This window comes from Nerophis lumbriciformis, linkage group LG34 (genome assembly GCF_033978685.3).
Source record: "Nerophis lumbriciformis linkage group LG34, RoL_Nlum_v2.1, whole genome shotgun sequence".
Classification (NCBI taxonomy): Eukaryota; Metazoa; Chordata; class Actinopteri; order Syngnathiformes; family Syngnathidae; genus Nerophis; species Nerophis lumbriciformis.
This window is the reverse complement of record NC_084581.2, coordinates 13,312,501-13,336,056: the sequence shown is the minus strand read 5'-3', so window position 1 is coordinate 13,336,056 and position 23,556 is coordinate 13,312,501. Positions and strand designations below refer to the sequence as shown.

General features: G+C 41.2%; 1 protein-coding gene across 2 annotated transcripts in view; it reads left to right on the top strand.

Annotated features, from left to right (window-relative positions):
• fam184ab (family with sequence similarity 184 member Ab) overlaps positions 1-23,556 on the top strand; it is a 137,127-nt gene that overhangs the window by 67,980 nt on the left and 45,591 nt on the right. For both annotated transcript variants that reach the window (XM_061929697.2, XM_061929698.2), the window contains exons 4-14: positions 4,394-4,633; positions 4,744-4,827; positions 6,218-6,469; positions 8,231-8,366; positions 8,443-8,624; positions 10,318-10,503; positions 13,298-13,420; positions 15,264-15,425; positions 15,569-15,690; positions 16,742-16,892; positions 20,659-20,871. In XM_061929697.2, coding sequence (XP_061785681.1) covers positions 4,394-4,633; positions 4,744-4,827; positions 6,218-6,469; positions 8,231-8,366; positions 8,443-8,624; positions 10,318-10,503; positions 13,298-13,420; positions 15,264-15,425; positions 15,569-15,690; positions 16,742-16,892; positions 20,659-20,871 — 1,851 coding nt within the window. The remainder of the gene's footprint in view (positions 1-4,393; positions 4,634-4,743; positions 4,828-6,217; positions 6,470-8,230; positions 8,367-8,442; positions 8,625-10,317; positions 10,504-13,297; positions 13,421-15,263; positions 15,426-15,568; positions 15,691-16,741; positions 16,893-20,658; positions 20,872-23,556) is intronic.

The following is a 23,556-nucleotide window of genomic DNA, read 5'->3' as shown; positions in this document are numbered from 1 at the left end:
TGAAGATCTTTGCTCCTTCTCAACTCTGTGGTAATATTATTTTCATAAAATACAACCAATAGTACGTTAATGTTAAATCTTACTTGTGAAAAGTAATCCCCCAATTCCTATTTTCAACAGTCCGCTCATTTGAGCAGAAAAACGCTGAACACCAGCCCGGCATCTTTGTTTTCTACCTGTCAACTGTTAGTTTAGGCTGCTCGCCGGCTCCTCATCACCACTTCAAGATGGCAACCAATGCTGCGTCTACTTATAAGATGTCTATGGTTATAACGTCATTGCAAACACGGCAATCTGTTGCGTCCACTGCAGTTCACTACCTTATTCATACTTTTTGTCAAGTGATTTTTTTTAAGCAGGGTTGCATGAGGTACCTACACATAACGTTACGTTAGTCAATGTATCACACACAGTAACGTAACGTTAGTCAATGTATCACACACAGTAACATTACGTTAGTCAATGTATCACACACAGTAACGTAACGTTAGACGGCGGTCAGCAGCACCGCGTATTTTAGCCACCTACAAAAAGACAAACATAGTCAAATAAAGGTCAGTTAAAATGTATACTATATTAAGAATATGTGCACATATTGCATAGGGCACTGACATCTAAAAAGTACAACTCTGTTCATTGTTATGTTCATATATTTGTTATGTTTTTCATGTGTACGCACACATCAACACACATACAGTATGAGATGAGATCAATGAGATAAGGTAAGAACAGGACAGAAACTGCTGTGGAACTAGTTACAATGCAATATGCCATGGAAATACAATGTTAACACTTTTGGGCAAATAAGTACAGTTGCACTTGTTTTTTCAAATGTGTTTATTCTGTAAAGGAATTAATTACATGTTTAAAATGACTGGTTAATAGTGCTATTATGAAGTGCAATGTCACCACTATCTTTTTCCCTGCAATTTCAAATGCACTTGTTTTAATAAATAAATACAGCGTTTTAAAAGCATACACAATCTGTGTAAATACATTAGTCTGTGGTTAAAACGACTTGAAAGGACTTGAAACTCAAAATGCAGGACTTGGGACTTGACTTGAGACTTTCCAGTCTTGACTTTGGACTTGACTCGGACTTGCCTGTCTTGACTCGGGACTTGACTCGAGACTTGAGGGCAAAGACTTGAGACTTACTTGTGACTTGCAAAGCAATGACTTGGTCCCACCTCTGGTATGCAGAGTCTGTGTCCGCATACATTCAGAAGTGCATGGAGGATGTCAGTGTGATCAAGAACATCCCCACACGGGCCAACGAGAAACCCTGGATTAACAGTGAGGTACGTGCAATGCTGAAGGCTCGGAACAAGGCTTTTAAGTCTGGCGACATGGTAGCATTAAAAACAGCCAGAGCTAACCTGAACCGTGCCATTAAGGTTGCAAAGCGTGCTCGCAGTCAGAAAGTGCAGGACTACTTCGAGAACCCCACAAACACTAGACGAATGTGGCAGGGCATACAGGTCATCACAGACTATAAAGCTGCCCCCCGTCCCTGTGACAACAGTATCAGCTTCCTAAATGACCTTAACAACTACTTTGCGCGAGGTTTGAGGCACTTAACACCACTCCGGCGAGAAAATCCATCCCTCGCCCTGGTGAGCAGCCGCTCAACCTGGATATAACGGATGTCCGGAAAACCCTGAGGAGTGTGAATCCCCGGAAAGCACCGGGACCTGATGACATTCCAGGCAAGGTGCTTAAGGGATGTGCAGACCAGCTGGCTGGGGTTCTCACTGACATCTTCAACATCACGCTGACCCAGGCTGTGGTACCATCATGTTTTAAGATGGCCACAATCATTCCAGTGCCTAAAAAACCCACAATCTCCTCCCTCAATGATTATCGCCCGGTTGCACTCACCCCCATCATAATGAAGTGCTTCGAGAGGCTGCTAAAGGAATATATTGTCTCCAGACTTCCCCCCACATTCGACCCATACCAGTTTGCTTATCGCCCTAACCGCTCCACAGAGGACGCCATCTCCTCTGCACTCCACCTGAGCTTAGAACATCTGGAAGGAAAGGACACACACGTGCGGATGTTGTTTCTGGACTTCAGCTCAGCATTCAACACCATTATCCCGCAGCACTTGATGAGCAAACTGGCCCCCCTTGGATTCAGTACCCCCCTATGCAACTGGCTGCTTGACCTCCTCACAGACAGACTTTAATCTGTGAGAGTGGGCAACAACACCTCCAGTGCCATCTCCCTGAGCACCGGCTCCCCCCAGGGCTGCGTCCTGAGTCCGCTGCTGTTCACGTTGATGACCCATGACGCCAGGTCCACTACTAACCACATTGTGAAGTATGCGGACGACACGACAGTAGTGGGCCTCATCCGTGACAACAACGACATGGACTACAGGGAAGAGGTGAAACATCTGGTTGACTGGTGCAGAACCAACAACCTGGTCCTGAATGTCGACAAGACCAAGGAGATCATCGTTAACTTCAGGAAGCACCAGTACAGCCACGCTCCACTCTTCATCGACGACACAGCGGTGGAGATAGTAAGCAGCACCAAGTTCCTGGGGGTGCAGATAACTGACAATATAACCTGGTCCCTACACACAAAAAGAGCTCAGCAGCGCATGCACTTTTTGCGTCGGATGAAAAGAGCACAGCTCCCTCCCCCCATTCTCACCACATTTTACAGAGGCACTATAGAGAGCCTACTGACCAACAGCATCTCTGTCTGGACTGGAGCCTGCAATGCCTCAGACTGGAAGTCTCTCCAGAGAGTGGTGAGGACGGCGGAAAAGATCATCAGGACTCCTCTTCCTCCTATGCAGGAGATCGCAAAAAGCCGCTGCCTGACCAGGGCTCAGAAAATCTGCAAAGACTCCTCCCACCCCCACCAAGGACTGTTTTCACTGCTGGACTCTAGAAAGAGGTTCCGCAGCCTCCGAAGCAGAACCTCCAGGTTCTGTAACAGCTTCTTCCCTCAGGCCGTAAGACTCTTGAACGCATCATAAAAATCCCCTCAACTCCCCCCAAAATGGATTAACTCACTGGAATAAAAAAGACAATATAACATACATCCATAAACGTGGACGCATGTGAAAAAGTGCAATATATTTATCTGTACAGTAACCTATTTATTTATTTATATATATATGCACCTTATTGCTTTTCTATCCTGCACTACCATGAGCTGATGAAATGAAATGTTTGTTCTTATCTGTACTGTAAAGTTCAAATTTGAATGACAATAAAAAGGAAGTCTAAGTCTAAGTCTAAGTCTAAGTCTAAAAACAGAGAACACTGTTTCCCACAGATCAGGTGGGGGTGGTGCCTAAATTACATCGTCATTTAATTTGCATAATTGGCTATGACACATGTATTTTTTTTAAAAAGCTAAAATAATTATTTGTGTTTTCAGAGATAAATCTGTGTTATTACTTAGTTATTAGTATGAACATATATATTTTTTGTTATATTATATCATTTTGTTGTATTTTTTTATTATTGCTGCTTATTTTATTACTACAATGTGACACAGGCAAATGAGATTTTAACTGAACAAAACTGAAACAAAACAGCAACTGCATTTCTCATATAGTCTCCAGACACTGGAAATGAAATCATAACTTTGTACCCCTGTAAGCAAGGTCTGCTGCTCTCTGCATTTTGTGCTGACTAGCTACGGGAGTCTGTTGCTCAATCCTCAAACTCTAATTTCAAAACAAAGCCATGTCAATGTTTTGTGGAAGATGGCAGCAATATATCACCTGAAAGAGGAAGTTTTACCTTCCTCTATCGCTAAATCTTTAAAACAAAAGCCACCACGGTTCTGTGTTCTCTCGTAATTGTTGCGTTTTTCTTTGTTTCTTACATTGAACAAAGAGAGCAGTCTACCAAGTCAAAGTCATTGTGCTTTAAACATATTTGGCCAATAAATCTGATTCTGATATATATTTTCCAAATGTTATATTTCCAAACTGTATTTGTGGCGGCCTGCCACAAATACAGTTAAGCATTTTAGATTATGGAGTTGCATCTGAGCTCAAACAACAACAGAAATAATCAGCTTGAGAACACCTCAGTGTTTTTAAGAACTCCCCAGCAATCCCCCAACCGCCATACTCATTGATTTGGGGTCCATATTGAGACTGCCACCTTCTGGTCCGTAGACAAAGTCTACAGACTGCTGCTTGTGATTCTAACATGCTAGCATGGTTTTAATGGCACAGAGTGAAACCCTCAAGAAAAACAAACATTCTTTGGCGCAGAAGCCATATTCTTCCTGAAAATCTCTGTCAGAATTATAGGACCTATAAATTTTTATCTCTTTTTGAGATTACTCCATAGCCAGATGGTCACCACCAGGCTTGTTAAAATTCACTGATGGTTGCTGCCCGTCTGGCCCTCAGCACACGCAGCGTGTGGTGTCCATGTCGCGGGAGGTGGAGGAGATGCGGCGCTCCTTCGAGGAGAAGCTGCGCACTTTCAGCACGGCCCAGTCCCAGTTTGAGCAGGAGAAGAAGGCAGCGCTGGAAGAGCTGAAGGCCCAGCATAGGCAGGAGATCCAGGAACTCCTCCGCAATCACCAGAGCCAGAACGCAGACTACAGCAAAGACCAAGAGAAACTGGGTCAGCTCCACAAAGCTGAGGTAAAAAGCCTCCCTGGAGAAGGAGCGGGTAGAGTCAGGACACTGCAGGAGGGGAAGTAGAGGGAAGTGGGACAGCGCCACTGATTAGTTTGTTTTATCACGTGTTTCAGGTGGATTCTCTGACGGAGCGTGTGGGGGAACTTAAACAGGACAAGAAGCGGCTTGTGGACGAGTATGAGGCCAAACTCAGCAAGGTATTGAAAAGGATCTGGTTCTGCAACACATGTAAGACAACCTCAGCCAAGGCTTTACTATTACCTCCTTGTGAACTCGTTGAGTTAACTGCTACTAGATTATTAATATTTTAAAGAAGGTGATTTAAAAAAAAATCTGAGTTCTAATAATAATCTGGAAAAGGAAACATTTTTTTGAAAACATTCTTGGAATTAATTTTCTTGTCCAAGCAAACAAATTATTGACAAAAGTAAATAATACATAAAAACACCAAATTACAGCTTAATCTGATGATATTTGACAGACATTGTACAATGTGTCTGAATGCATTAACATTGCCTGCGAAATTGTAATCTGGACTAGATCTGAATTAAAGTTGGTTTAATATATTTGATAGCATATTATTATTTATTATATTATATTGTATATTTTTCCCATGATCAATGTAAATTCAATATATAGTAGTGGTATTAGTAGTGTTTATTTATTTTAGTATGGGTAGTAGTAGTTTTATGTCATCTTTTTAAATTACATGATTGTTTTTTTCAGTCAACTTTTCTACATCATTGTCAGAAGAAATGTAACCTCAGAGAAAAATTTAATTTAAAACTTTTGTATGCACGTACAACACTTAAGACCTTTAGTATATCAGCAAGTGGAATTCAATTTTGGAATGGCTTAAGCAAATAAATCAAACAATGGTTCCCTCCGGGTACTCCGGCTTCCTCCCACCTCCAAAGACATGCACCTGGGGATAGGTTGATTGGCAACACTAAATTGGCCCTAGTGTGTGAATGTGAGTGTGAATGTTGTCTGTCTATCTGTGTTGGCCCTGCGATGAGGTGGCGACTTGTCCAGGGTGTACCCCGCCTTCCGCCCGATTGTAGCTGAGATAGGCTCCAGCGCCCCCCGCGACCCCGAAGGGAATAAGCGGTAGAAAATAGATGGATGGATGGATGTACTAATATGATCCAATTCAAGAAACTGTTCAAACTTAAAATATTTAGAAAATACAAAGAAGAAGAACCATGATAAACATTCTGGATTTATTGATAATCATATTTATCTCACCATATGAAATACAACTTACTTACTATTTATTTTTTTTATTTTTAATGTGATTACTTACGGAGTATATTGTGAATAAATTGAGAACAGGAATTGAAAAAAAGTGTTAGCAATTGCTATGAAAAGGAAAAGAGGTATGATTAAATAAACTCCTACTCCTTTTTGAACATGTTAAAAAGAGAGACCGAAAATTGTGATGTATCATGTTGTAATTGTATGCATGTTCGAAATAAACTCAAACTCATTATCTGAACCCTGTCCACGTGGATACAAACGCCTTGGTGGAGGTAATAATTTACTTGCACCGTGCTGCTTCAGGTATTTTTTTCCCGCGTGTTCCAGGCTCAGTCATTTTACGAGCGCGAGCTGGAGGCCATGAAGCGAACGCAGCAGCTGACCGCCGACAACCTGCTGGCGTGGAAGCGCACTGAGGCTGAGCTGCGGCGAGAGTTTCAGACACAGGAGGCGGCGCTGCAGAAGACACTAGGCAAGCTGAGGACCGAGCTGGCGCGCGTGAGCGAGGAGGCCCGCGAGAACCGTGAGAGGTCGCACAAGCTGCAGGCGTCGCTCTCCACCTCCGAGGGCGCAGTCAAGGCGAGTGCGCTTTCACTCATACTTAACACGGATGCAGTGTGTCTTGTACAGCACTACACTACCCACAATCCTCACAAATCAAGGCTCAACTCAAGCAGGCTGTTGTATTGTGCTTCTTCTGTGCTAATAAGACAACAATCTCCAAATGCCAGCCACGGCTCTTTGAAAACAACTCTTAATCCCATCCTAGATCACAATGAACCCCATCATGCTCCCATCTTTTCACTTTACTGTCATTTTTTGGAACTTCTTGTCACAGTGTCACCGTGCACCTTTCACAACATCTTCTCTCATCAGTCCTCCACAAATTACTGCTAAAATCTCTGGAGGCGTAATTAACTGTACCAGCACAAACCGAAGAAGAGACATCAAACACTAAAACATAGTCAGGTCTTCTTCTTCCTGGGTGCTCTGATCGTCTCCAGAGAGCTGCCAGCAAAAATGAGCATAAGAGAAGCAAGTTTAATTAACATTTTGTTGTCAGAAAAACTAGAGCGCATGTAGTCAGTGCTTCAGCGTCGAGCAGATAGGTGTTTAGCAGGTAAGCATCAGGCAGCTAACGCTCCCCAAATTAAAATAAACACCTCCCAGTCAACTACTAGTAACATCACTATGAGCCCATTGACCTTCTAGAAACTTAAACTGCAGCTCAGCTCGCTCGCAGTCCTGGCTTGAGGTGAAGGCTAATTAGCTTTTAGCGTAACGTTAGCTCATTTTGCGGCGTGTGTGTGTGTGTGTGTGTGTGTGTGTGTGTGTGTGTGTGTGTGTGTGTGTGTGTGTGTGTGTGTGTGCACACTTGATTGTGTATGTGTGTGTGTGTGTGTGTGTGTAGTCTCTCCTGTTGCTATTGTACTATTTTTTCAGCTATAGTTACATTCATCATTAGCAGCCTAGTTTTGAATGGCAGGGTCCCTGCTATCACATGTTGATAAAAATATAACATTTACATAATAAAAATCAACTACAGGCTTCCCAAATGCTGTAATAAATTAAGCATGATGAGTTGTCTTGAAACTGTTTAATGTTGCACTTTTTATATGTAGAAGAAAAGTTTTGTCATTCTATTTAATCTGAGCAACAACTTGAGGCAGTTTAATGTTGATTAACGTGGGCAGAATTATTATAGTGTTCCAAATGTTAAAAGGATAAAGCCATTGTTTACACATTTGGTAAATAAATAGCCAAAAAATGTATATTTTGTTGTTTTCTTACTGTACCGAAAATACATGTGTGTATAAATATATTATATATTTCTTTTGCTTTTGGTTTTCTTTTTTTCTGGTCCCCCTTTCTCGTACCCACAAGTTCTCCCTTTGTCTTCTTTTTTCTTCTTTCTATCCCCCCTGTTCCGGTCTGGCTGTGCCAAAAACGTACATATCCAAACATTTAATGAAGTCAATAACAAATAAGGCAACAAGAGAAGTATCCCTCACTTCTGTTTTGTAAAGTTAATCTGTACAGCAGATATGGACATCTGAGCCACTGAACAGGGTAGATTTAAAACTTTTTTTTTCTTTTTTACTTGTGATGTCTCGCGGGCCGGATTGTGGACGCTGGCCCGCGGACGTAGTATTGTGACCCCTGCTCTAGAAGGAAGCATCTGTTAATGTTAACTTTGGACCTAAAAAGCTTTAAGAAAGAAAAACAAAACTCCTTAAACAGTTAATACAAATTTGATGGTGTCTTATAGCAAACATAGCATCCATCAATGACATCGCTTCACTGCTGTGACACTCTTTCCGGGATTTGTGTCCTCCTCAGGAGTTAAGTAAGCATCTGGACGAGGTGACCCAGAACTCAGAGATAGTGGAGATTCGTCAGAAGGAGGCCGAGTGTGAGCTAGAGGCGGCTAGGGATCGCGTTCAGCAGCAGGCCACCGAAATCCTCCTCAAAGCCAGTAAGACGTGGATGCGCGATTGCTTTGTGTTCGTTATGACGTCATCTTTCCTCCTGTGCTCTCTGTGGTGTCATAGGTCAAATCAGCAGCCTGCAGGCCACCCAGATGACCCAGGAGGCGGCCATCCGTGACTTGGACAACGAGCGCAGCCGGCTCAGGGACAAGGTGCTAAGGACGGAGGAGGAGCGGGAGGCGCTGCAGAGCCAGAGCCACGCCCTGGACGACAGACACAAGCAGCAGCTGATGTCCCTCGAGAAGGTGCATCTTTCACCGTGTTTGTAGCAAAAAACTACACAAATACATCATCATTATAATGCAATGTGACGTACATGTCGCAGTTGTAAACAATATTTCTCATAAGAAATCATGTGGATATAAATAATATATAATAAATAATTTAGATGACATTTGAACATTCCTAACTCATACAAGTGTGAAAAGAAGTTAAAAACTCTTTTGAACAGCTCTTGTGAGGTCCTGATGTATCATGTGACATCATAATTAGCCTTTTGAGGCATATTATTCCCCTAAATCTTTAATGCCCATCCATCCATTTTCGACTGCTTGTCCCTTTCAGGGTTGTGGGGGGTGCTGGAGGCTATCTGCTACAAGGAAATTAGGTTTGCTAGCAGACATATGAATGCAGATCAACAGCTTTCCTCAATTTTATTCCAGTCACGTCACGTATTTGTGTGATACGAGCTGGCAACTTGGGACAGAAGGCTCTGCTTGCCCATATACAGTATGAAAAAGGACAGGGAGGCTCGACAGAAAGTCAGTAAGACATAGTCATACTCTCAGGTAGTGTTTCTCAATTCTATTCTGTCATGCCCCTCAATAATATGTATTTATTTACAAATAAACACACTAATACCGAAAGTCCCTACCGTCATCTCACCGCACACCCTGATGCCACTATTTGAGAAATACTCTCAAAGATAACGCATCCAAAATCAATATTATTACACACAATTGTCAATAACTGTGTTTTTTGAATGTATTCATTTGTGAGTGCTATTATTTGTATCTGGTGGGGCATTGGCACACCTGCCCCAAAAGTAATGTACTAACAGTCCATACCAACCAGTCTCTCCCCTTCTGTGAGGCAGCCATGATTGAATGTCGGTAAGTGTATTTGCCAACCTGGAACCCTTTTGAAAAGGTCACATGATTAAAGGAATGGAGTAGCCTGAGGGGCGCACATGATAAATGTCAAGTGTGTTCACTTCCTGTTTAATTTGTGAGCCCCCTCAGTGCTGACATTTGTGGGACATCATCCTCTGGGGGGCGCCAAAGGGACATGGCGGGTGATGTGCAACATCCCAGAATAAGTCAGCTCACACCTATGCCAACCTAAAAGCTGGTTGCAGAAGGATTAAGTGGTATTTGGCACATAATACTACTTTTGCTGGGTAGTCAAATATGATACTTTTTGAATTAAATTTGCTTGGCCCACGCAGAGTTAGGAGCTTAAATGTGTAATGCACAGGGAATAGATAAAGAAAACTGTTGAATACTAATTAAACAATGAGCCAATTACGGTATTTGTTTACATGCAACAATGCCATTTAGAGCTTGAAACAATGTTTCTTTACTAAGTGACATCGCCAACTTCTGGCGTGGCATGCATATTACAGCGTTTTCTAAATGGGGATTTTGACATTTGTTATCGATACCTGCAATTCTCTTGGTGTTTTTAACGTAAATATATCCCAACTTTCATCTCTGTTGTTGTTTTACATCACTGAATCAGAAATAAATAACAAAATAGTGAGTAAAATCTTGTCAGCCGTTGCAGCTTTGGGGAGTGTGTGTGATTCCTTGGCAGCTCATTAGTAACCACTGTCAATATGGCTGACTGATGCAGCATATGGTGTGAATGTCAGCCCAGGCTCAGTGTGTGTGTGTGTGTGTGTGTGTGTGTTTATTCATCTCTGCTTGTGTTTGCCAGACACTCCGAGAGGAGAAGGCATCCCACGAGAAAGACATGGTCAGCCTGCGCACTCGCTACGAGGACGACAGCAGCCAGCTAAAAGAGAACCAGACCCGGATTCTAGACGACGTGACCAAGAAGCACCGAGTGACGCTGGAGAGCTTGCTCAGTAACGCTGAGAAGGACAAGAATCGCCTACTGGCTGTGAGTACGAAACCCCTGACATGTGCACTAAAGCACATTAAAATACATATGTAAGAATGTACCATTTTGACAGTAAAATGTTACACCTAATCTTACACCAAATGCACCAATCACTCTCATATATAGTGATATCCAGACTGATTTCCAGAACTTTCCCTGGATATTTGAAATGTTAAGTTCCTCTATTGCCATTTAGTATACACATTTGTACATCCATCCATCCATTTTCTACCGCTTGTCCCGTTCGGGGTCGCTGGAGCCTCTCTCAGCTGCATTGGGGCGGAAGGCGGGGTACACCCTGGACAAGTCGCCACCTCAATTTGTGGTAGTAAATAACAGTCTTTCAGGCAGCCTGAAAAAAATTATGGAATCACTCAATTCTGAGACAACATGATGGAATCACACTCTAAATGTTCGTTTCCAAAGCTAACACCTGCATCAGATTAAATCTGTTCATTAGTCTGCAACTAAAAAGGTATGTTCACACCTTGGAAAGCTGTTGCACCAGGTGGATTGACATGAATCATGGCTCCAACACGAGAGATGTCAATTGAAACAAAGGAGAGGATTATAATATTTCTTCAAGAAAGTAGTTTATCACACAATGTTGCAGAAGATGTTGATTGTTCACAGTCAGCTGTGTCTAAAATCTGGACCAAGTACAAACAACTTGGGAAGGTTGTAAAAGGCAAGCATATTTTAGACCAAGGAAAACATCAAAGCGTCAAGACAGAAAACTTAAAGCAATCTGTCTTGAAAACAGAAAATGCACAGCAAAACAAATGAAGAAGAAATGGTTGGAAACTGAAGTCATCGTCTGCGACCAAACTGTAAGAACCCGGCTAAAAGAAATGGGATTTAAATACAGAAAAGCTAAACGAGAGCCGTCATTAACAGCTAAACAAAAAAACAAGGTTCCAACGGGTTGCGGAAAAAGCAATCGTGGACTATGGATCACTGGATGAGAGTCAGGTTCAGTGATAAATCGCGAATCTGCATTGGGCTCGGTGATGATGCTGGAACTTTTGTTTGGTGCCGTTCCAGTGAGATTTATGAAGATGACTGCCAGAAGAAAACATGCAAATTATTATACACTATAAAACAGTCATGATGATATAGTAGGCTGCATGTCAGGTAATGGCACTGGGGAGATGGCTGTCATCACATCTTCATTAAAAACACACGTTTACATTAACATTCTGGACCCTTTTTTATTCCGTCAATCGAAAGGATGCTTGGGAATGATGACATCATTTTTCAAGATGATAATTTGTCTTGCCATGAAGCAAAAACTGTAAACCTTTCCTTAAAGAAAGATACATAATGTCAATGCCATGGCCTGTAAATAGTCTAGATCTCAAACCAATTGAAAATGTGTGGTGGAAATTGAAAACATGGTGTGTGACAAGACTCAAACCTGTAAAGCTGATCTGACAACAGCAATCAGGGAAAGTTAGAGCAAGATTGATGAAGAGGACTGTTTGTCACTCGTTAAGTCCATGCCTCAGAGACTGTAAGGTGTTATAAAAGACAGAGGTGGTGCAACTACTGGGACAACTACCAGTGGTGTATTATAGGGGTTTTTTTTGTCTGTTTTTTATTATTACACATTTCCTTATAATTGAGTGATTCTGAATTGATGTTCTTAATTTCTTTAAGTCTGTTTTTAAAGCCAGGAAGTTGCCAGTTGAAGTGACTATAGTTTTGTGTCATGTCTGTTGTCTGCTTTTTTTTCTACAACTGAATGAACATCCTCTGAGACTGGTCATTCCATCATCTTCCCACAGGCTGTGAAATCGCTATTGCGTGTAACCTCTTCATTCATTTGCTGTAGATCTAGAAACTCTAGATTAAATTTGAGAGATGAGCAGTTTTAATCCCTTAGGTCATCCATACAGTACGCGATGAGCTGATCATGTCAACAAAAGACTCATGTTCATGAGTTACACCAAAAAAAAGTGTCACACCAAACCGCAGGTGGAAAGTAAATAAAACCTAGTCACTAGTGTGTGTGTGTGTGTGTGTGTGTGTGTGTGTGTGTGTGTGTGTGTGTGTGTGTGTGTGTGTGTGTGTGTGTGTGTGTGTGTGTGTGTGTGTGTGTGTGTGTGTGTGTGTGTGTGCACACATGTCTGCTGGCAGCATAAATATTTGACTGCTACTTTGCGGTGTGAACATGCATTACTCTCCTAATACTGTATATACTGTACGTGCTATACAAAAAGCTGCTGCTTTTAAGCTGCCGTTGTCCTACATAACATCATCGTGCAGTCTTTGTGGTGACATGCACACGATCCAGTTTTGTCAGTTTAACAGAAACATGACTGTTAGCGTATGTCCTCGTTTTTTAATATTTGCACAAAACTTCCATCATAGTCTACCATGACACAATAAACCTTGAAAGGGAAGTATTTATCAGATCGAGGGCTCTTTTGCTCAAATAGTTTAAAAAGTCCATTAAAAAGTTGTTATGAATAAAATCATGGCGAGGTATCAAAGCGTGCTGTGGTAGCAGCCTAATGAGCCCCGAGTGGCTACAAACTGAGGGGTTCTAGGCAATTTGGCCGCAGCCGAGGCGTCACGCTGCCACCACCCTGATATAGTCGCCATGATGTCGCCTTCTCTCCCAAGCCCGTCCAGCCTGCACGTGCATGTACGCGTGTGCACAGTCGCTATGATTTATTTTAAATGATGGAGCAAAGAAGATCCAAAGTAACAGCTGTGTGAAGAGAACATCATTTAAAAAACTGTCATGTGTTTGATTTAAAGCGTGTGGTTGTGTGTCGACTATGCACAGGAACTGGAGCAGCAGTTTGAACACGAGCGGCACGTGCTGGAAGAGCAGAAGAGTCTCCTCAAGCAGCAGCTGGAGCAGATGAGAGACGAGATGACCTCCAGACTTAACGCGGCCAACCAGGAGGTGGGACCTTCAGACTGTGTGACTGCTGGTGTCATGTCAAGGAATGCTTTAAACTTTTTTAATTTTTTTCATTTGATTAGTTGGGGGCGTGGTTAAGAGGGGAGGAGTATATTTACAGCTAGAATTCACCAAAAGTTAAGTATTTCATATATATATATATATATATATATATATATATATATATATAAGAAATACTTGACTTTCAGTAAATTCTAGCTATATATATATACATATATATATATATATATATGTATTTTATTATTTATATATATATAAATATGTATATATATATATATATATATATATATATATATATATATATATATATATAAAATAAATACTTGAATTTCAGTGTTCATTTATTTACACATATACACACATAACACTCATCTACTCATTGTTGTACTTGAATGTGCAATGTTTTGCAGCCAGAAGCACAGCTTGCTGCTTACTAAAAAAAAAACACTTACCTTTTACTATTTGAGTAGCCTTTGTTCTGCCATTTGCGTACTGGCGAGCGATCCCTGAATCCGGGAACATATCCTTCACGGATTTGTTGAAGACATCTGCAAATTAGAACGGGATGTTGCTTCCAGCTATCAGCATAGCCATCTTTGTCTCGGCATAAGTTACACCCTCGGGTCTCCATTTAGCGAGGTGGCCCATAATACTGGGCTGTGCTGCGCTGCCGCCACCTTGTGCTTCGCTGACCGTTCATGAGTGAATATATCCGTTCGGCCACCGTGTTCAATGGAGAAGTCTGTTCTACAAAATTTACCGGCAGCATACCCCTTCCCCTTCGAACTGTCCTGGATAAACTGAAATTCTTGTTTCCATTCGTTTTGGAACTTACAAGCTAATTTCTTCATCTTACTCATCGTCGGCGTCGCCATGGCTGTATCTTCCTCGTTCTTCTGCTTCGTCTCCTTGTTGTGTGCGCAGTTGTGCACTTTCTAAAGCTGTAGATATTATAACGTGATTGGGCAGGCACGCTGTTTATATCGTGGGAAAGCGGACGTGAAAACAGGCTGTCGACACGTCACTCAATCCGCATGGAGCTGGAGGGGGCGTGACCTCCAGCTGCGGCTGGAAATCGGGAGATTTTCGGGAGAATATTTGTCCCGGGAGGTTTCCGGGAGAGGCGCTGAAATTCGGGAGTCTCCCGGGAAATTCGGGAGGGTTGGTAAGTATGATGGCGGCATTCATGTACAACAGGCGCTTTTTTTGCGTCAAAAGAAAAACTTTTTTTTTTCCGAAAGATAAAGCCCAATTTGAGTTTACTTTTTTTCACAACATTGTCAATATGGGGCTTGAAAGTCAGGGAGTCATCCAGCAAAATACCGAGGTATTTATATGTGTGAACCACCTCTTTGACATTTCACTCAAGAGTGGACACTAAGGGGATAGTTTGAGGAACCTTCTTAGTGTTTGAAAACATTTGTTTTGTCTTTTCAGCATTGTGGACCAGTTTTAGCTGCAGGAATGTGTGCTGGGCCATATCAACAGCTTTTTGCAGAGATTCTACAGCTTTAGCAGGGTTCAAACCAAAACAGTAAATTATTGTGTCATCAGTGTAAAAAAATGTATGTTCGCGTCAGACACATTTTGTCCCAATTCATTAATATACATGATGAGCAGAAGGGATCCTAATATTGCACCCTGTGGCACCCCATATAGAGTATCAATCATGTCCAAAGCAAACCAAAACATGGGTTATCTAGATATCTATTGAAAGGAACGTCTCATGACACAAAGCGTACTCTTACATCTTCCTATTGAAGTAACGGAGGGTGGGATTTAACTCCACTCTTCTTCTGTTCTGTTCTGTTGCTCTCCCCTCCAGGTGTGTCGGCTACAGGAACAGATACAGCAGGGCGAGAAGGACATGGGCACAGCGGAGGGACAGATGTCCACTCTGAAGGAGGCGCAGGACAAGCTGCTGGAAGAGCTGGACGCCACCAGGGGTCGGCTGAGGGAAACCAGCAACCTGCTCACGGCACTGCAGGTGAGCTTAATCAGGTGGCACACACATTTAACATTGCATCATCTGTGTGTGTGGGTGTGTGTGTGTGTGTGTGTGTGTGTGTGTGTGTGTGTGTGTGTGTGTGTGTGTGTGTGTGTGTGTGTGTGTGTGTGTGTGTGTGTCAGGGAGAGCTGGAGATCCAGAAGCGTCAACATGAAGCCAAAGTGATCACCACCAAAGAGGAGGAGAAGCATAAGATGGACAAAATGGCTCTGGAGCTGGAGCTCAAATGGACTGAGACTCTAAGGTGTGCCTTTTACTTTACCTCATGCCTGCTGAGAGGAAAGGCATAGTCATTATTCACCACTCAGGAACAGTACCAGCCAGACGTGCCTGCAATGTATTTTTGTGTGCGTGCGTGTGTGCGTATGTGTGCTGAAGTGCGGGGAACTAATGTAATGGCTGCCGTGTGGGAGTTGAAATGACAACTGTTAAGTGAAGTTTTGCAGAAAAAAAACACTTTTTGTCATTCTGTGAGGCAGGAAATGACAACCCCCTCCATCACACACACACACACACACACACACACACACACACACACACACACACACACACACACACACACACACACACACACACACACACACACAGACACGTACACACACAAAACTATAATCGATCAAGTGCTACTGTTTTGCATATCACACAATGGATTACCAATGAGGAGTTTAAAACAGCTTTTCTGGCCAAAACCTCATAAGACAAGAGAAAATAACCACATTTGTATTCCTGTTTTATCCTTCTGAGAGCCAGCACCCTCTGAAGTGCACCCGTAGACCGGAATATAAATAACATGTTCATTTTGTCACTTGGATAATGTTTTGGAGTGCATGAGAAAATGAAAAGGGAAACATATCTTTGACCACATTTATGAACAATATTGCAACACCACAGTAGGAACATAACCAATGTTGTAATAGCAGTACCAAACTGCTTAGTCAGCATTTAAAGCGCTAATGAGTTGACCAATTGGTCACACAAACAGTTGATTAGCGACATTTTAAAGGGCATGCAGGGATAGATAAAGATGCTGGGTTTTTTGGAGTTAATTTAGAAGAAGGCGGTTGCCTACAGCCGCAGTGGTTGATGCCGATGTTTAATTGATTAGAGAGCCCGGTGGTTATTTGCGTTTGTAGCACGCAAACTCTTCAACTGTAGAAGAGTAAACTGATTAGAGGCATTAATTGGAGCATTTACGGTAATCCATTTAAAGCCTTTACGTGGTCAAAACAATCCTGTTTTTAAAGGAAAAGGTGAAAAGCAAGCACTGAAATCTAACTTAAGTGCACTTACTGCAGGCAAGAATGTAAGAAACTACGTGAGGAGCTGAGAGAGGACCACGTGGAGGACAAGGCCTCGGCTTTGAGCCAGCTGGCCCAGAGCAAAGAGCAGGAGATGAGCAACGCCCGCGAGAGCTGGCAGAGGAAAGTGGACGACCTGCTAGAACAGGTACGCACTTTAGCCCTGACTTCAGTCGTTTTCTTTGTTCAAGTCAACATTCGAGCCGCAGCATTCTGGACTGGTTTTGTAAACGAAAATAAGAGGCGACAATGAGGTATTAGCGGTGGGCATTGTTTAAAGGATTGGAACGTGCATGCCAATGGAGCGCTTTAATCACACCGAGCTGGGGAAAAAATCGATATGGAAGGATGTGAAAAACGAGAAGAGCAACAGCCTCCTTCTATCTCTGCCAGACGGACGCACACCGGCGCTCGAGCCGTCGCGCGTGGCGCCTCTATATCCACTAATGACCTCCTGCTATTATCAATGAAGCGTGCCTCGGCTGTCCTTGCAGCTCATGCAGACAAATGGACATGTTGTCGACTCTGCACTGCCGCACACCGCCGTCACGCCAACTCCAACACCCCCGACACGTGTGATTCATATGCCATCAGTGAAGCCCTTTTATTATTTAGTGAACGTCAAATTGCTCATTTGGTGAAAGATGCCTTTAAAACCTGTTTTTTATAACAACGTACATATTTTGCTTCACCAATTACCAATTAATTTGTCCAAATAATGTAGTTAGCTTAGCGAATACGCTAGTGTGGCTAAGGCCAGCCCGCCGTTCGACACTGTGTGACTCACGTCTTAGTCACGGCACATTCTCCAAATTTGGGACACAAGCGAGTGAGCTGCTCTTTTTTTGGATCCCCTGACAGTCATTTTTTGTGTGTGATGCAATCCAGCTTTTATGGTTTATTCTTAGTGGCTTTTTAAGTGCTGATGAATTAGAAATGCGAGGCCCTGGCTTGTACTCTGACTTAAAGAGCTGAAACAATGCTGGCTAACTTTCTTTTTTATAACCTAACGCAACGGGTAGCGTGCTCCCCCTGTTGTTTTTACGTAGCATTGCAGGAAAGAAACATTCAGTGCATATAAAGAGCTCAAGAACGTACTTAAAGCTGGGGTACTTGAATCTTGTGTCACCAGGCAGAATTCAAACTGTAAATCCCACCCCCACTCTGCACACCTCGCTGATAGTCCCTCCCTGTCTCCTCCTCTCTGGAAGTGCACAAAATTGCGCACAATGCTGTACGTGCACACGCATAAGTTGTTGACAGTCTGAAGTTGCATCGAAGGATCCCCTCGTTCGTATTTTGTTGCAGACTATCGATAACAGACATCGCCACGCAAAAAATATAGAAAAATGGAACATTAGATTACCTGTCCAAGACTAGCCCACAATGCCCTCCATCTTGAATACGCGGACCAGTGTTTATTCGAGTTCTGGCTCTTTCTTGCAATCTTTCCAGGTGGGCGTTCAACAGCCATGCTTTACTGCAAACAACTTTGCACCGTGCATGCGCTTCACCATATATCGCATCAGCCAATGAGGATGCTCCTTCGTGGGCTCTGCTCAACCCTCCTTTCTCTGAATCAGGAGTGTCAAACGTACGGCCCGCGGTCCAGATCAGGCCTGCAAACAGGTTTTATCCGGCCCACGGGATGAGTTTGCTAAGTAAAAAAATTTGCCCACTAGATGTCCCAATAGCAATTCCTTGTAGATTATGCTACATATGTAAAAAAAATAAAAAATAAACCACATGATGTTAGTGCACGAGTCGAGGAAAATTTGAAAAATACATAAATAACATCCTGTAATTTGATTTTGGTATTATTTTTTTATCTTCACAGATTGAAAATTAAAACCAATGAGTTGACTGATGAACATTATCACATAATTTATTCAGAAAGTATAAATAACTACAAATAAAGATACTATTAACCGCAACATGTAAGTGTAAAAACAACAACAACAACATTATGATTTGTACATTTTCAGAATGTGCTTGTTCTATTTTTAAACAAAGAAAACAATCTGAAATTGTCTTTATTTTTAAGTTATCGTGCCGTGATTTTACCAGTCCGGCCCACTTGGGAGTAGATTTTTCTCCATGTGGCCCCCGATCTAAAATGAGTTTGACACCTGTGCTCTAAATCCTGTGGTTAGATCTGAGGGAATGACCGTCAGGAAACAAGTGATTTTGTCTTCCGAGGTTTTATATACTAAAATACTTATATATAAGGCACAGACAGCACTGTTATGATATACTGTATGATGCTAATATGATGTTTTTTTCTAGTTAAAAAATATAACTTATATACCCCAGCTTTAGTTAACGTTTTTTGGCAAGAAGCCACATTTTGTACTGAAGGAAGTGTTAAAAATGGACCAAAAAATGTTCAGTTTAAAATGAATTGGAATTCTACTAAAATAAAAGCATATGATTTCACATATCTTAAAAAAACAATATAACACATTTGTTAGACTAGACCAGTTCTTCTCAAATAGTTGAGCGGGCCCCCCATGGGGAGTGTGGTGCAATGCCAGGGGGGGCGCGTATGATCCTTGGGGAACTTGCTTTTTTTGCCGTACCAGAATATGTATGTAGCACTTGGCTTCACTGGGACCACGGTGGGAGACGAGGAAAGGTGTTTTGTTTCCTTAATGTCAATAAGCTTACAATGTTATGCAGAGTTATAGTTATAACGATTTTATAGACAAATGATTCTATTTATAGTGACGGTAGAGATTGGGGGGACGCAAAATATATTCTCTTCCCTAGGGGAGGCGTAACAGAAACTAATTGAGATAATAAATTATATTAAATCATAAGTGTGCTCATAAAATTGTACCTATATCCGAATCATGATTCTTAATTATTTTTAATTGATCCATAATTTTCAAAAATAGATTTAAAAAAAATAAAAATATGTCTTTTAAATAGTTTTTATTTACATTTTTTATGAATCCCCCTTTTTTAGGCCATATATCTGCACTTACTTGCTGCGTGTATACATCATACGTGAGCAGCCAAGAGGAGCTTTTGTAACCCGTAACCTATTTTCAATAAAGTATTTATTATCATTTGTATACTAAAACATATATTGTGAGAATTGGGTTCAATGGAGAATCGATTCTAAATCGAAGCTTTACCAAAATAATCAAATCATGAGTTGTTGTAAGATTACCATCCCTAATAATAAAACTTATTTCGGTAAAGCTTTTCTGGGTACACAAATTCAGACTTTATTTATTGTAGTTATTAGAAAAATATTCATTGTTGTTTTTATTATGTAGTTGTATTTAAGTATATACTTTTTTAATCAGAATTTGTCAAAAGGCTACAAAATAATAAGAAATTAACATTAAAAATATATAATGATATATAATTTTATACTATTTTTTATAAGTATTTGAATGAGGGTACTCAACAGACAACTTAAAAAAAAAAATGCATAAAATCTAAAAGTACCGTATTTTCCGGGATATAAGCCGTTACTTTTTTCCCGAGCTTTGAACCCTGCGTCCTATACAAAGGTGCGGCTTATCTGTGGATTTTTCTTTGCTATTAAACGATCTCATTAAAGAAGGAGAAAAATCATAAATCTCATAAAGGATGAATAAAGACATAAATTACTTTTCTGTTTTGTTTGATTAGCCGTTTTACTGCTGTGTCAAAGGCACCATTGGGAGACAATTAGGGTATGTAAATAAGCATTCACATTTAAATATCTCATTTTTCACAACATACCTATACATATCTGCGGCTTATATGAAAACAGTTTTTTCTTCCAAAACTTTTAAGTGTGCGTCTTTAATACCGTTGCAACTTATAGTCTGGAAAATACGGTAGTTTCTTTATTGTTTCCCCCCTTCGATTGGTTGAGCTACGTCAAGATGTTGATACTTACCTTTCCTCCCCACCAGATCTCCTTACTGAAACAAAGTCTGGAAATGCAGCTGTCACAGTCGCAGTCATCGCTGCAGCAGCTGCAGCACCAGTTCAGCCAGGAGAGGGAACACCTGCGTACGCAGCTGGACGAGCTGCAGACCGAGCACCAGCGGCGCCAGCAGCGTCTGCAGGAGGCCCAGTGCTGCGCCCTGCAAGACATGGAGCACGCACGTCAGCGTGACATCAAGGTAGGTGGCGCCGACAAGTGCAAATCAATGCAGCGACAAAAACAAAGAAATATGAAGTACTAATTTTAAGGACAGCGCCGTGGAGTTTAAGTGCAAACAAACAGTCGTCTGTTGATGTGAGTCCTCCAGCGCTAACAAACACATTCAAACATTCCATTCTTAATAAAACCATTTGCATCATTTATGATGTTTGCAAATCTTTCTTCCAGCAAGAGAATAGTATTGGAATAGTATACATGCTTTAGGCAGAAGTAGGGTCTTCTTCATCATTTCCCAAAGTGGGAGAAATGTCTGCTGTGAGTCACACGTACGCATTTTTATTTTTATGCTAACGTCATTACGTGCCTGCACACAGAAGCCAGTGATAAATAAAACACCTTCTCTCCTCCTACGCTCGCCCTCATTTAGACAGCCACTACGTTTCTTCCACACGCCTTTCATGCTTTAGGATCATTAACCCTTAGAAAAACTGCCTCTGTTGGCTTTCCTTAGTATTAGTGGAATATTTTCTTTCCACTTTGAGAAACTACTGTTAACACACTGAGTCGAAAATAACACACAATCTTACTAGTGAAAATTGCTTTTGTTTCCTTACTGTAAATTATAAGTGTAATGAAGCTTTCTCATGAGTTAGAATGAAAATATAGTGTATTATTCAAAAAAGTACGCATTTTGCAAATAACACAGTTGAATGTTGTTAAAAACTTGATGTCAGTGTTGCCTTACCATCCTCCTCTCCCTCTCACTCCCTCAACAAAACGGCCTGTTTTGCTTTGAATGACTATTGACAAGCTTTTTTCCACCAATACATCTCTTTGACTTTACTTTTGAGCTCAAGGGAGTCTCGCACACGATGTAAATAAAGCTAGAACCGCCACTACCTGGTCATGACATGTACTGTAATAATACTGCAGCAGTAGAGTAGTAGTAGGGAATTAAAAGTACTTACCGTATTTTTCGGACCACCGTATTTCCTTGAATTAGCGCCGGAGCGGTAATTAATTTCAAACCTCTTCTCACTCCGGCGCTTACCAAAGGCATGCGGTAAATTTAGGCCTGTGCTTATAAATTTGAGTGTGATGTAAGGATACCATCATGAAAAGCACATTTAATAAAAAAAACGTTATTATGGTCTTACCTTTACTTATAAATGAAGTCCATGCGCCGCTCCGTCTGAACAAAAGCATCGATAACTTGTTTATAGAAGTCTTCCTTATCTTGCTTCAGTTTTAAGTCTCTCTGTCTCGATGGAGATCTTCCTTTAATTATTACCTCCTGCTTTGATTGAAAGTCCAGTTTAAAAAACTGTTGTTGTCACTTCTTCTGCAGCCGAGTAGTCGCAAGAATGATCCCTGGGATTACTATTGCGCCCTCTACCACCATGAGGCGGGAGTCATTTAATGACTCATATTTGACACACGCAGCTATGTTAATAAAACATTTTTACTGTTCTTTTTAGCATATTCAATAGCTTCGACCTTAAATCCTACTGAATAGCTCTTTATCTTCTTCCCTTTATGCGATTTTAAATTATTGAAATTAGCCTCCTCCATTTTGAAAAATTATGCCTTAAAAGGTGAAGTGTTTGATTGATTGAATTATTTATTTCAAACCTGCACAGTACAACAACACACTTTTTTTTTTAAACATTTTGGCAGGGACATTTATGCAAGGCTTGAAAAGGGGTTGGATGAAGCAGATGCTTATAATATCCCAACCCCTCTCACTCATTCCACATTTAACAAACAATATAATACAAGAACAATACTATACAAACAAAAACAAGAAAAGCTCCTGTACACTAACAATACAATAGTACCACTGTTACTATGAGACTAGACAAGACGAGACAAAACACACACACACACACACACACACACACACACACATACACACACACACACACACAGGCCCAAACACTCTCTGACCATACACCTCTCTCTCATCGCTCTGTGCTGAGGGCATCACTCTCTTTCCTCCTCGTACTTCTTCAGTACTTCTTTTTTAAACAGTCTTTTAAATGTAATCATGTTAGAACAGGTTTTTAACTCGTCCCCTAAGTTGTTCCACAGACTGACTGCACGCACTGAAATGCACATTGATTTTAAAGTTGTTCTAAATTTAGGAAAATATAATTTGTTGTTTCCTCTTAGACTGTAACTATGGTGAGCATCTCTATCCTGGAATAGGTTTTGTATATTGGATGGTAGAGAGTTTTGGGATGCCCTAAACATAATTTGAGCAGTTTTAAAATTGATCACATCGTGCAGTTTAAGTTGCTTTAACTCCATGAATAGTGGATTTGAATGATGTAAGTAGTGAACATTGGACACAATCCTAATGGCCTTTTTCTGCAGAGTGACTAAAGGCTGTAGATGGGATTTATAACAATTTCCCCAGACTTCAACACAATAGTTTGGATATGACATAATAAATGAATGATACAATAAAAGCAGAGCATTGGTGTTCAATAAATGACACGATCTCCTCATCATTCCAACACATTTAGCAACTTTTGTCCTTAGGTAACTTATATGAGGCTTCCATGATATATTTTCATCTATTACCACTCCTAAGAATGAATTTTGTTGAACATATTCTATTGGTATATCATCAATAACAATCCTGATGGGTATTTCACTTTTGCGATTGCTAAAGAGCATGATTTTGGTCTTCTTTAAATAG